Source organism: Eurytemora carolleeae, unplaced genomic scaffold, assembly GCF_000591075.1.
Source record: "Eurytemora carolleeae unplaced genomic scaffold, Eaff_2.0 scaffold27, whole genome shotgun sequence".
NCBI lineage: Eukaryota > Metazoa > Arthropoda > Copepoda > Calanoida > Temoridae > Eurytemora > Eurytemora carolleeae.
The window spans coordinates 122,063-135,987 of NW_019396259.1; the positions used below are offsets into that span (position 1 = coordinate 122,063).

Genomic DNA, 13,925 nt, shown 5'->3' on the forward strand with positions numbered 1-13,925 from the left:
AATTTGCAAGGTTGATATACATACACTGAGGTTGATACACGTACACTGCACAGTAATCCTATGTGTACGTGTACTGTTAAAGTACACTGTACAGTTCGTTATACAACTTGTTAGTTTTCATTTTTTAATCCTCGATTAATTATATATAATTAGTTAGTCATTGAATATTTCACACTTGTCTTTAATAAAACACTTTAAATAAAATTGCAAATATATATCACGACATTTTATCAAGAATCAGTTCTTCAATAACGACTGAACTAAAAGGTAAATGTTTAAAAACCTACTAAAATTTTTAACCAAACCAAAAAATCTTTTTTTTGCCGTAAAATTTTTCTATTAATTTGGTAAAAACAACCATATTTTTAAAGACTTTTATCAAAAATTCAAAAGTAATTAAAAATCCATTTATTTTGCTCATGCAATGTGAATTGTTTTAATTTAAAGGGACAGACCGGCTATATTGTGAAGTAGTTGAACTGAGTATGCAGTTTTGTGGACAAATTCTTTAGCATTCATTTGAGATGTATAAACTTTTTAAAGATCTGTAAATCCTATCGAGTTTGAGCGCAAAGTCGACGTTCAAAATCGTACTTTTTGGTGGATACGTTTTTAGAATTGTTTTATTTTTAATAAATAACGACGACAAAAAATGTAAACAATGAAATTGAGTCTTTGCCACAAACTCTGATTTTCTAATCACTATATCTTTGCAACCCAATGGCGTAGACCTTAGATTTTTCAAACTATGATTTCTGTCAGATGAAATAATCTAAGTTTGAAATATCAAAAGTTTCGGGCATCCGGTTCCAAAGATACTAGGTTTAGAAAATCTGAGTTTGTGGCAAAGACTCAATTTTGAGCCAAACGGAAACATCGAATGGTAAAATGTTAATATAACGACCCCTTCTAAAATTAAAAAATGAACACTTGAGCTTTTTTTGATCAATTTCAAAAGATTATATGGGCTTTGAAAAGCTAATCCCTGTTTTTTTATGGTCATCCAGTACCTATTTCCGGTTCAAATCCTGAATCACCGATTCAAATTCTGATGAATTTTTAACTTTGAATCGATGATTTAAGATTTAAGTCAGCGGTTGGTAGTTCAGTGATCTAGCTCAAATATATCGTCCCTGGTCTAAGAATCTACTAATGTTTCTAGATGCTGCGATACTTTACCACTGTGTTGGTGATACAAGCAGTTGTCTGTCAACAAATAACTACTGACGGTAAACTATGAGAATTCAATGCAATTCACTGATTTTTGCTTGAAAGGGGATTATAATACTAAAATATCTTTCTTAATATTAGACCCATCTTAATGTTTCTATGTATATATAAAAAATCTTAGAACCCCTTTGAATGCTTCTATACATGTAAATATTTAAAATAGCCTTCTTTAATTTTTTTCTATGTTTGGACCCCCTTTAAATGTTCCAATATGTTTATATGCAAATGTTGGACACCCTTTAAATGATCCTATATGTTAAGATGCGAATGTTGGACTCCCTTTAAATGTTCCTATATGTTAAGATGCGAATGTTGGACTCCCTTTAAATGTTCCTATATGTTAAGATGCGAATGTTGGACACCCTTTAAATGATCCTATATGTTTATATGCAAATGTTGGACACCCTTTAAATGTTCCTATATGTTTATATGCAAATGTTGGACACCCTTTAAATGTTCCTATATGTTTATATGCAAATGTTGGACCGCTTTTAAATGTTCCTATATGTTTATATGTTTAGATGAAAATGTTGGACCCCCTCAAAACGTTCCTATATGTTCAGATGCAAATGTTGGACCCCTTTTAAATGTTCCTATATGTTTAGATACGAATGTTGGACCTCCTCTAAATGCTGATGATTTTGCTCGTGCCGCAGTGCTACCTAAGCCTAATATAACTCATGAAGAAATGCACCAGCTTGTAGCTGAAGGGGAACAAAAAGCTTACGTGAATAAACCAACACGTAACATTATGGCACCAATCAAGTAAACATTTTTATTTCTTATATCATGACGGGATCGAAATGAACTATTGTATCTTGCAGGAGACGTTGGCCAAACGCTGAGGTTCCTTACACATTAGACGCTGCATTTACTGCTGATGAAAGAGCTGTAATAGCTGCTGGTATAGCAGATATTCAAGCAACAACTTGCATTAGGTAATTCACGGGTTGACGATTTTATATTAACAAATTTCAGTGGGACAAGCATTAGACATGGTTTTAAACATGACCATTAAATGAGATGGTTAGCTTAATTTTAAGTGACCCTTAACATTGAAAAATGACAATGCCCGATTTACAACAGTACCCTCGAAATCTTAATCTGATCCAAAATGTGGAAGATATCTTCGTTGTTCTGACACAAAAAGTGCTTATTTCTGTGAGTTTCTCAATTGCTCCTTCGTAAATTGGGCTTTGCCCTCTTTGTATGGAGGACTTACTAGACTTAAAATTACACTACCAGTCGATCTCTTTAAGGGAATTAAAAAATTAGGAAAACGTCCAATCTTGAAAGAATTGTTCGAAAACTAATATGAGAACAAAACTTTTGTTTCTTCTCCAGAAAACCAAAAAAAAGCTTTTTTCAGCCATTTTTTCAATATCTCTGTTTGCTGAAAGCATCAACTAATCATAGGCCAAAAAATATCTGCTTTTGACCAATCAGAAAATGCTCAATTAAGTCAACTGTTTTTTACGATTCACACATTTAATCGGTTCAAATTAAAAGTTTCCATTGTAAATATTGTGATAATGCAGATTAGCACTATGACATTAATAAGTTCGAGGCCTTTGATTTGGAAATTAATAAGATATACAAACACAGGAAAAAGCACCATATACCTGTTTATTTTTGTAAAGATTCGTTCCGAGGACTACTGAGGCAGACTTTGTGAAGATACAGACTGGAGATTCAGGATGCTATGCTTATGTTGGGTAAAATTATAAGTTTTCTTGCTGCATAGATATAATTAGAGGTACTTTATATTAAGGACGACATTTTTTAAGAATATTGAGAAACATACTGTGGATATTAAAATTTGAATATCGCATATAACTATTTAAATATTATATTATTCAGTAATATGGTAAAGAGTATCGCATGAAGCAGAAACCGCTTTAGAGCATTTAAATAAGTTGGTTACCGTTTAACCACGGTAATTAATCGGAATATGAGTAGAGCGGCTAAAGTATTCCGGCTTTGATCGTCTCATCCATCTTCATTGATAGGAGAGGATGGTAAAGGATTGATATTTAGACCAATTTAAACCATTCTGCTGGTTAAAGCCAGGAAAGAAAATTTCTCAAAAATTTCTCAAGAAAAAAAAGACGTTTAGGATGCATGTATGTTTCTTTCTTCTCATTGGATCGTATGCTCAAGCTTCCTGTCTCTCCATGCTCGGTTACTCCTATATAAGCAAGTTATATGATTATGGTTATATCCTGCACGGATAGGGTTTCTTAGTATATGAATACAAAATTAAACTATAATAAATTAAAATACAGAAATATAAATATTCTAATATATTCTTTATCTTTTATCTAATTTATAGATATATGAATAAAGATATATATAGTTATGCTATCTATATATAAATTTGGCTTGTCTGGGTGTTTGTTTGTTTGTTTGGGTGTCTGTCTGTTTGTATCCAATAAACGCCAAAACGGCTGAACCAATCGGGCCCAATTTTTTTTTGGACATCCAGGGACCCCAGGGAAGGTTTATGAATGATCAAAATTTCAAATATTTGTCTCCATCAAATTTTTGAAAATTTTGAAAATCCACGAAATTTTTTGTGAAAATCCGCGAATTATTTTTGTTTTGTTTTACGATGTACACAAAGAGAACATGTTCACAATTAATTTAGAAGATGGCCGCGAAGCGCCCTCTAAGGCTAGTATTATATATATATATATATAAGAATCTGTTTAAAAACTGATGTGGTGTTTAGATATTATAATGGGCAAAACCAATATCATATCGTGAATCTTCAACAGAATGGATGTGTGGTAAGTCTTGGTTAAACCATCTTATCTTCAAATAATTAATATGTTTTTTAACATATTTTCATTTTAGTACAAGAAAATTGTTCTTCATGAACTTCTGCATACTCTTGGTGTTAATCACGAACAGTGCAGACCAGATAGGTAAATTATGAAAAGTGCAGACCATATAGGTAAATTATGAAAAGTGCAGACCAGATAGGTAAATTATGAACAGTGCAGACCAGTTAGGTAAATTATGAACAGTGCAGACCAGATAGGTAAATCATGAACAGTGCAGGCCAGATAGGTAAATTATGAACGGTGCAGACCAGATAGGTAAATTATTTACAGTGCAGACCAGACAGGTAAACTATACTGAGAATTGGAGGGAACTAATTTGAAGTTCCAAGAAATATTTTATGGTTAAAAGTTGCTTCTAGGATTTATCACTGTAACTTTTACTTGACCCTCCATGGAACATCACTGATTCACAACAGTGCCCTTGATACTCTTATCAAATAATAATGTAGAGTAAAATGTTTTTTTTTCTGGCTTCAAAACTTTTTTATCCCAAAAAATTGTCCATTTTTTCTAAAGTAAGATATACACACGTCATCCTTGTAGAGAAGCCTCAAATGAAAATAAACATTTTTCAAAAACAATACATGGATATTCAATTCATACTTAATTGATCAAACAAAGATTTTACGGGTACCATTTTGAATTAGATATGCCACTCTATAGATGGAGTGGCCCTCCATTGATGAAGTGGCATGTCCGATCATTTACATTTACATCTACGAATATTGCTTTAGAGATGATTTTCTGATTATGCACTGGAACAACCTAAAGGTTAGTGAGAAATTAATCCTTCCTACTTGGAAACTTTTCATAATTTTATTTTTGGAATTTATCTTTTAAATTTTGTCATGATGCCCCAAAAACTGCATTGAAGGCTTAACAAATTGTAAAATTTCATGAACATTTGTTGGTTAACAGAGCTTTTCCCTGTCAGGTGTAGAGTATCATAGTATCAACTGCAAGCATATACACGCAAATAAAGCAAAACTACAGCTGGGAGCGATTTTAATGACTTGGAGAGGTTGCTGAACAACCTACTGCCAGTTCAAATCATGATTCATTGATTCAAAGTTAAATTTTATGAGTATTCAGGTAAGTAATTTCAGACTGAAGCGGTGGTTCAGGATTTGAACCAGTGGTTGTTTACCAATGTCTCACAAATTCAATTAAACCTGCTCCATGATGAAATATGTAAAGGGAACTGCTGCCAATAACTTCTGGTTGGATCAATGGGACACTACTCCTGATGCTAATCTCCCCGCATCTGTTTGTAGCTCTTCAGGGTTATCAGGTCAGATTTGAGAAGCATTACAGTCATCTCAAAATAGTTTATTTACTACAACATTGTGATTTTCAAGTGAGTCTTCATACAAAGATGGCAACGCTCAATTTACAATGATACCCATTACAAGTTTTTAGACTTTGCCATCTTTGCAAGGAGGGTCGATTAAAAGTATGCTTACAGTTCCTTTAATTTGAAATTTTGAAGGTACCCAAACCAGGGACTTCTCTAACTGTTGGTCTGGTGATAGAGTTACTGCTCATGGATATCCTTTTGACTTTACATCTGTCATGATGTATGGTCTCAAATCGTAAGTTTTTAGTTATAAAACTTTTCAAGAAAATGCCAATGCTCTGGCTTACTGGGCCTCATTTAAAAGTGTTAAAGTTTTTTAGCTTTTTTTCTTCAACTTTCTTTTGTGATTTTGCCCTTTACATAATGCACACATTAAATTAGCTTTTTAATCTCCCAATTTTGTTCATGATAAAAGTTAAGTAAATACTAGGTTTGCAGTGAACAGTGCAAATAATGTTATGACCCCTAAAGATGCTAGCATCACAACAGTTGGTGGGGATGACCTATCTGTTCTAGATATCAAGAAACTCTCTGCTGGGTACAGCTGCAGTGTAAGTTGTTATGTTTATGGATGTGTTTTATTGTAATTATAGAAATTCTGTAAAATATTAATTTATCTGTGATAAATATAAGAAAATAATATACATGATATTAGGCTGCTGAAGTTAACAGCTGTGGAGGCTATGTGAGAGGAGACAGTGGCACAATTACAGTAAGCATATTTAAATCTATCATGAAATGGGAACATAATGGTTGGGATATTTCTTAGCTGGCGTGACTGAACTGAGAACCTCAAACTAAAAGAACTTAACTCTTGAAATTGTGGAAGAGTCTTTATGAGACTTAAATTTGAAAAGGCATCCAAAATCTAAGCCCTTAAAATTCAGATTTAAGCAAGAAAAGTTTAGCTCTTTTTACAAAACCTCTTGGCCAAAATTATCGAAAGTATACCCAACTTATAGACTGGAGGACAAAGTAGCTGTGATTGGTTGATTGAGGTTGAACCTGGATATGCAATCAAGCTTTCAACTACTTCTTTCCAGGTACACACAACTCTCATTTCATTCTGACAATTATGGATAATATATCTTTTTTATATACTTAAATCCTTGCTATTTAGGCAGTATGCCCATCAAAATTGGAAATCAGGAATGGTAACACAAAATCATCAGCAATCATAAATTCATTTTGTGGCGCAGGTAAAAAAATAACCTTTCAACCTAAACTAATGTGAGTATACTGCATGCAATGACCTAGAAATAGTTATTTAAGAGTGCATTGCTTGTTAGGATACAAAACAAATTAATATTTACTATCGCATAAAAGTGTCAAAAAATGTCTAGGAAAAGATAGTAGAAAAGTTTTGAATAACAAAATCTCAATTGCGCCAGCCAACTAAAGGTGCAAAACTATAGTGTCAGAATTAAAGTTCCCAACTAAATTTTACTTCATACCTGACACTGAGTCTGGGTTAAATCATGATTCATTCAAGTAAAGGTGTAAAACTACAAGGTGGTAACTTGGGAAGTTCCTATCTTTGCTTTTGGTCTATACCTGACCCGAGTGCTGTGTCTGGGTAACAACATGATTAGGAACACTGATACAGATGTAAAGATGTAAACTATAGGGATTAGCGATGTTCCAAACTGTGCTTTAGACCCATGTTTGACACTGAGGGTTGTGTCTAAGTCAAAACATGATTGGGAACCTTGTTTCAGTCAAGTAAAGGTGGAAACTACAGGGTGGGAACCTTGGAAGTTCCCATCTTTGATGTTGTCCATACCTGACAGTGTTGTGTCCCGGTCAAATCCCAAAATTTGTTCACTGAACTAATAAATTTAGATGTACCAACCATGATCATCTCTCCTGATGCATCTATGTATATTTCCTGGTCCATGGTGGGAGCTGGACAATCTTTTACAGCTACTTGGGAGAAGGTGGCAGGTAAAATTATTGATGTTAAATTTTAGCTTGTCATTTAGTTTGTTTGAATGACATTATATATACATATATATGTGTTAAAACAGATGAACTGCCAAAATTGAATTTGTTTAGTTTTCTTGGATACAACCTTATTTACTAGATATGGGAGATCATGAAATTTTAATTCAGTTACATGTTGTGACAGTGTTAAAATGGCTTCCACTGGAGTTTCCGGAGCCCAACTACCTAGCTATATGATCACATATACTCATGTAGCAGGAGATGATGTTAATGGACGACCTGTTTATAGAAATGGTAAAGGCATCACTGGATATCTAGTCTAAATCTGAAACAGAATTCAGAAGATTACAATTATACAGTTATTTCTGTCCTCAAAAAAACTTGAAAATGCACTTCATCCATTGATTCAACAATTCATTGGGAAAAATAGCAATTAATCTAAAAACCTGGATCATTTGAAATCATTTCTGATTTAATTCAGGGGCCAGATGGTTAGCAAGCACTGGAACTCAGTGGATTGTTTCTTCTACGGCAGTAAGTCTAAACTTTTAAATATTAACATAAAAATAGATGATGAACCTTTGCCTTTTCAAGTTTGGGGTATCTCCTGGATCCGGAAGTGGATTGATGTTTGGATCAGGAACATCCATGTGCCCAACTGGTGTAGGAGAATGGAGATTCAATGATCAGGTTGAGTGAAATGTTATGATGGACTTTATTCTATCGCAAATTTTCTTGGTATAGAAAACGGGGAATTGTCTGTTGTGCATGGGAGGATCAGTAATTGTTTACAAAACAACCCAAACAAGTTTAATTTAAACTTCTTATTTGATTTGGGTTCAAACAAAATATATAGATTGCAATGACTCTAAATATTTGAAGTAAAAAATCTATTATAAATTTGTTTCACATATATGTGAACTTAGTTTTCAGAAATTGATAGATGTTTTAATACTATAAACTAAAGACACAAAACTTTCCAAAAGAATTGCTATTTTGTTTTGCCCAACAATTCCGCAGTTGAAATAAAAACAACCAAAGTTTCCAATCAATATCAAAACTATTCAACTATGCCAAATAATAATGTGCATTATCAAATCTTATCTACCTTAATACAAAATTTTTTAATTTAGGTTATTGGTGGTATCGTGCCCGACACAGCTCTCACATCTACATGTGCAGTTCGTAAGTTATAAATTAAATTTTAATCATTAATTTGATTGATTACAAACTTAATGCCATTAATGCTTTAAATGGAAACTAATGCAAAGAATTGCAATGACTATTTCAGAATGCCCTCCTACTATTCCTGCAGCCCCAAGTGGTGCGGTAACTACTTGGAACTCAGAAACGAAAGTTAACACTGTTGTGTCTTACAAATGTTCTGGTAAGTTATTCACATGGCTCCAATGTTAATCGATCCAGTGCAAGGTTGTATAATAAGGTTGCTTACTGTCGATGCCCTCCAATGTACAGAAAATGTTGTCTTCTTAGCAAACTATCTATGCTTATTATACAACCTTGGCCTGGCGTAGTTCTGTAATGTAAATTTATGCATTCAATTGAACGGAGCAGTCTAGAATACCCCATGTAAAGGCAGTCCACCACTTTAAACAACAAATCTAGATGAGCAAACCTTGTATGCCTCCTGTTCAACTGCTGGTGAATGGACACCTGCTACTATTCCTGCTTGTGGGGGGACTGAACCACCACCAACTGTACCTACAACTGCTCCTCCTACAGCCCCTCCTACTGCTCCTCCTACTCTCTGTCCATCAGCAAGGAGGAAGAGAATCTCCCTAGTAAACCTAAACACCTGCCGGGTTATACAGTCTCATGGTTCCTGGGATGGAGTAACAAAATATGGTAGAAGAAGCGGAACATACTGGCATATCAAGCACCCTCGCTGCGACATTAAGGTTAGTTATTAAACTGTATAATTAGAAAATAGAATGAATACAATTCTATGGGACTAGGAATCCTAATATTGAAGACCAGCTAAAGAAACAAATGGGGTTTTGACAGCAATTTTGAGATAAATACTATTTACAGGTCACATGTGAAGGGTTCAGTACAAGATCAAATGCTGATTGCTCTGGTGGAGATCTTCTGAAAGTTATCAGGGTAATTATTTTTAATATTGCTTTTAGGAGGCAATTAAAAATCTTTGACTGTATATTTTATTTCAGTGGACATTTCATGGTGCACTTCTTGTAAAATGGTGCACTCCGCCAACTAGGGCTTGCCTTTTTCCGACTTTTTGCAAGCCCTTTGATAACTGTTAGTTAACATTGTTCAATAACATTTGTTCTATAAGCTAAGAATTGAAACTTTTATTCATTATAAGCACTTTCTGCTCATTTTCAGCTCTTTTTCAAACTCAATTTTATCAACTGCAACAATAGAAGATATTTCAAAATCTTTTCTTTTGTAAACAGAATCTTGCTTAGCCCTACGAATCAATGTTCAGACAAAATCTTTTATTATCTAGGAACCAAGTTTTAGACAAAATCTTTTATTATCTAGGAACCTATGTTTAGACAAAATCTTGTATTTTCTAGGAACCAATATTTATAAAAAATCTTGCATTATTTTCTAGGAGCCTATGTATAGACAAAATCTTGCATTATTTTTTAGTAACGAATGTTTAGACAAAATCTTGCATTATTTTTTAGTAACCAACGTTCAGACGAAATCTTTTCATGTCTAGGAACCAATGTTCAGACAAAATCTTTTATTATCTAGGAACCAATGTTTAGACAAAGTCTTGTATTTTCTAGGAACCAATGTTTAGAAAAAAATCTTTTATTATCTAGGAACCAACGTTCAGACAAAATCTTTTCATATCTAGGAACCAATGTTAAGACAAAATCTTTTATTATCTAGGAACCATGATGTTCAGACAAAATCTTGTATTATCTAGGAACCAGCAATGTTTAGAGAAAATCTTGCAAAATATAGGAACCAATGTTTAGACAGAATCTTGTATTATCTAGGGAACCAATTTTAAGAATAAATCTTGTATTATCTAGGAACCAACGTTCAGACAAAATCTTGTATTATCTAGGGAACCGATGTTCAGACAAAATCTTGTATTATCTAGGGAACTGATGTTCAGACAAAATCTTGTATTATCTAGGGAACCAATTTTAAGAAAAAATCTTGTATTATCTAGGAACCAATGTTTAGACAAAATCTTGTATTATCTAGGAACTGATGTTCAGACAAAATCTTGTATTATCTAGGGAACCGATGTTCAGACCTACTGTAATGAGGATGGCCCAGACGGAGAGATCTTCACTAAAAGGTAAAAACATCACAAGAAAAAAACCAAACCCGAGGAAAACCAGCCTATGTAAAGACTCAAGTGTATGTAAAACCCGTAGGACCCGTAGTGTATGTAGAACCCGAGCAGGTTTGCTTTTGATTGGTTCTGATTCAACCAATGAGTGACTGCTTAGAAAGCTCTCTCTCCATAGCAGGCGGATCAGCTGTGATTTATAGATGGCTAGATTTATATTTTAAACACACTGTGTAAATGATTTGTTGTTGTAAAGTTTAAGTTTTCGAAATTCACAATTGACATTTTCGACCTGTCACAGCTGATCTGTCTACATATGCAGAGAAAGCTTTCTAAATAGTCTCATTGGTGAAAATTAGAAGCAAACAGATCCATGTTAACTCAAGAGTTACATACGCTTAACTCTCAATAGGCCGAGTTTTACTTGGGTTCATAAGCATTTAAATTCTCAGCTCTTGTCTTAATATATACAAATGTTTGCTGCTTAAAGAAATCCTTACTTTGAAAGAATCTATTATTATATTTTCTTACACTTCCTTTGAATGAAGAACAGAGAAGTGATCTAATAGATTTTAAAATATATTTTGAATTAATATAATTGTAATACATATAAGACAAACATATTGCTATTTTACTGAAAAAAACTGCACTTTTTAAAGAGATTAGCAGACTTATCTTTAACTTATTTTTACTATTTTAGGGTCAGAACTACATTCAGGTTTATTGCAAATAAAAGACTCCACGCTACTGGGTTCAGGTGCAACATCAGTTGTGTTTCATAGATATGGAAATATTATTCACGAAAAATAATTGGTCAATTGGGATAAAACTTAATCAAACATTGTTTTTTTTCTTTAAATATTTAGATTGAATTTAAAGCCATGGAAATATGGAAATATTATTCACGAAAAATAATTGGTCAATTGGAATAAAACTTAATCAAACATTGTTTTTTTTTCTTTAAATATTTAGATTGAATTTAAAGCCAGCAACCTCGATTTAGAGAATTGCATACCACATGCACAACCAGGGAGTAAGGAATAGAAGGGAGATATAACTGACGCGGTTCGCCCTACCATATGATTATACATACTTTGCAGACGGTACTTCTTTTGAATAAGAAATATTTGTCTGATGTACAATTACCGCGTATACAATAACCTATTCTGAATATTTTTTATACAAATGGAGTACCCATCAGCAAAGCACATATAATCATATGGTAGGGGGAACCGCGTCAATTATATCTCCTTTCTATTCCTTACTCCCTGGATACAACTTAATCTGAGGAAAACTGCTCCATCAATTCACAAGTCACTTTATATAAGCCCCAGGACAAGATGGGGAAAATTTTGAATGCTGAAAAAAGTTTGTAAAGCTAAAATCTCTCAACAAGGCAAACTTTTTTTGGTCCAAATATATCAAAATGGATTTAAAAGTACAAAATGGAGTTTGAGAGCAGCAACAGCAACCCAATCAAACTTGTATAATATTAAGTAGAATTTTTAAGCATAGGTTAAGTTTCTCTATAATAGTAATTTACCAATTGTAGATTTTTATTAAAAGCTATAAATTTAGAAATAAGGAGAACTTTCACTAGAGTTGTAATGGAATTAAGATTTAGGTTCATAAAAGCGATCACTCAACTTGGAATTTCAGGGTTTCTAATGAGCTTCCCAATCAAAGTTTGAGGCAAATCGGTCCAGGGGTTAATGAGTTGTGATCAGACATCTAAACAGACAGAGACTACTATTTTAGACTTCTATTTTATACATATATTTACAATTCAGTTTATGTTTGATGTTCTCAAGGAATGTGTACGAAAATAAAACATCTTTTCTATAAACGAAAAACGAAAAAGAAGTATATAACTTTTTTAATCTCTGTCAATTTGTGAAAGTTAGTTTGTTTACTATATATCCTAAAGACTGAGAGAAGTTTGAGTACAGATTTGTTATTCTCTAATCTTGTTTAATGCATAATGAGGATTTAGTATCTAGTATTTAATACTTAACTTTTGTATAAACAAAGCTTAAACGTAATTTTTATTCAAATCATTCAAAATTCTAAAATTCTATTGGGTAAAATATTTATGTTAAATTGGATGAATTCGATCAAAGAAACAAAACATTAAAGGAAATGAGTCTTGACACAAACTCTGATTTTCTAATCTCTATATCTTTTCAACACAATATCGTAGATCTCAGATATTTCAAACTATGACTTCTTCTAGATCAAAAAACCTAAGTTTGAAATATCAAAGGTGTTTGCCATCAAGTTTAAAAGATATAGGGGTGGGAAAATTTGAGTCTGTGGCAAAGACTGATTTATTTATACAAGATTTTCGAGTTTAAAAAAGGTTCATGTTATTAGTGCCTTATTAAAGCAAATATTTTTACTAAAAGAAACGGGTTACTGGCAATGTATTTTTCAAGTGATCCTCAACTTAAAGAATTGTTTGTAAGATTCACAACAAAACTTTCGTTTGACCAAAAACCTTGAAGAGATTTTTTTTGAAAAGTTTTTATCATCAATTTTGGTATCTCTTTATATGACTTGTAATTTATACCAAGGAGATGAAACAGGAAATTAGAATAATTCACATAGATAAAAACGATGATATCTTCCTTCTTTTTCTCAAAAAAAGGTGATATCGTTAGAACTGACGAGGGTCAACCCAGACCGAAATATGTTTTCAATAAATGTGGAACTAACATCTACTTTTTTACTCTACAGAGGTCTGGTCCATCAAATTCACCGAATTTAATTAAAGTTTTGTGCTCAATTTTTTAATTTGGTTTGGGTAACTTGGAATTACGCTGAAAGTCCCAATTTTGATTTAAAATAGACTTCTATTTTTAATAAATATGTTCGTAACTCTACACTACCTTTTACCATATTCTTTAACACCCCGAACTTACCAGAAAGGGGGCCAAGAATAAATGTTTAATTTGACAAAACTGTGATTAAAAGTCACTGGGCGAACTGATAAATCCACGTGGTAATGAAATAATACATTATTTTAATATCTTTAAATACTGTATTCATTTCAGATGTGATAGCATCTAGACGAATTTGTATCAGATTTAATTTTTCATTAAATCGTTGAAACAAAACAAAACAAATCATATAATAAAGCTCTTTGCTTATGTATATGATAGCTATAGCTGGCAAAACGGCTGGACCAAAAATTCGAAATATTTTTTTAAGCCAAGGGCAGTTGATAGTATATTTTATACAATTTCCT

General features: G+C 32.8%; 1 protein-coding gene across 2 annotated transcripts; it reads left to right on the forward strand.

Moving 5' to 3' along the window:
- The first annotated feature begins 204 nt into the window (after window positions 1–204).
- On the forward strand, window positions 205–11,627 carry LOC111699555 (astacin-like metalloendopeptidase). 2 transcript variants are annotated; one of them, XM_023470254.1, is made up of 24 exons: window positions 205–267; window positions 1,163–1,229; window positions 1,836–1,995; window positions 2,055–2,168; window positions 2,871–2,945; window positions 3,962–4,019; window positions 4,087–4,157; window positions 4,811–4,847; window positions 5,274–5,367; window positions 5,566–5,668; window positions 5,864–5,984; window positions 6,089–6,145; window positions 6,396–6,476; window positions 6,554–6,632; window positions 7,276–7,377; window positions 7,546–7,671; window positions 7,859–7,911; window positions 7,972–8,067; window positions 8,511–8,562; window positions 8,669–8,764; window positions 9,004–9,296; window positions 9,430–9,501; window positions 10,623–10,684; window positions 11,379–11,627. In XM_023470254.1, exons 2-24 carry the CDS (start codon window positions 1,163–1,165, stop codon window positions 11,458–11,460), a joined length of 2,151 nt encoding a protein of 716 aa, XP_023326022.1. In that variant the 5' UTR covers window positions 205–267; the 3' UTR covers window positions 11,461–11,627. The 2 variants fall into 2 exon arrangements, with proteins under 2 accessions (XP_023326022.1, XP_023326023.1); XM_023470255.1 differs by lacking the exons at window positions 10,623–10,684; window positions 11,379–11,627 and adding an exon at window positions 10,481–10,531.
- The last annotated feature ends 2,298 nt before the right edge of the window (window positions 11,628–13,925 follow it).

Bases quoted from the DNA above. Each gene is read 5' to 3' on its own strand.
- LOC111699555 (XM_023470254.1), top strand. From the start codon at position 1,163: ATGCTGCGATACTTTACCACTGTGTTGGTGATACAAGCAGTTGTCTGT. The intron at 1,230-1,835 runs GTAAACTATGAG...CTATATGTTTAG, and splicing joins TCAACAAATAACTACTGACG to ATACGAATGTTGGACCTCCT. The intron at 5,368-5,565 runs GTCAGATTTGAG...GAAATTTTGAAG, and splicing joins TAGCTCTTCAGGGTTATCAG to GTACCCAAACCAGGGACTTC.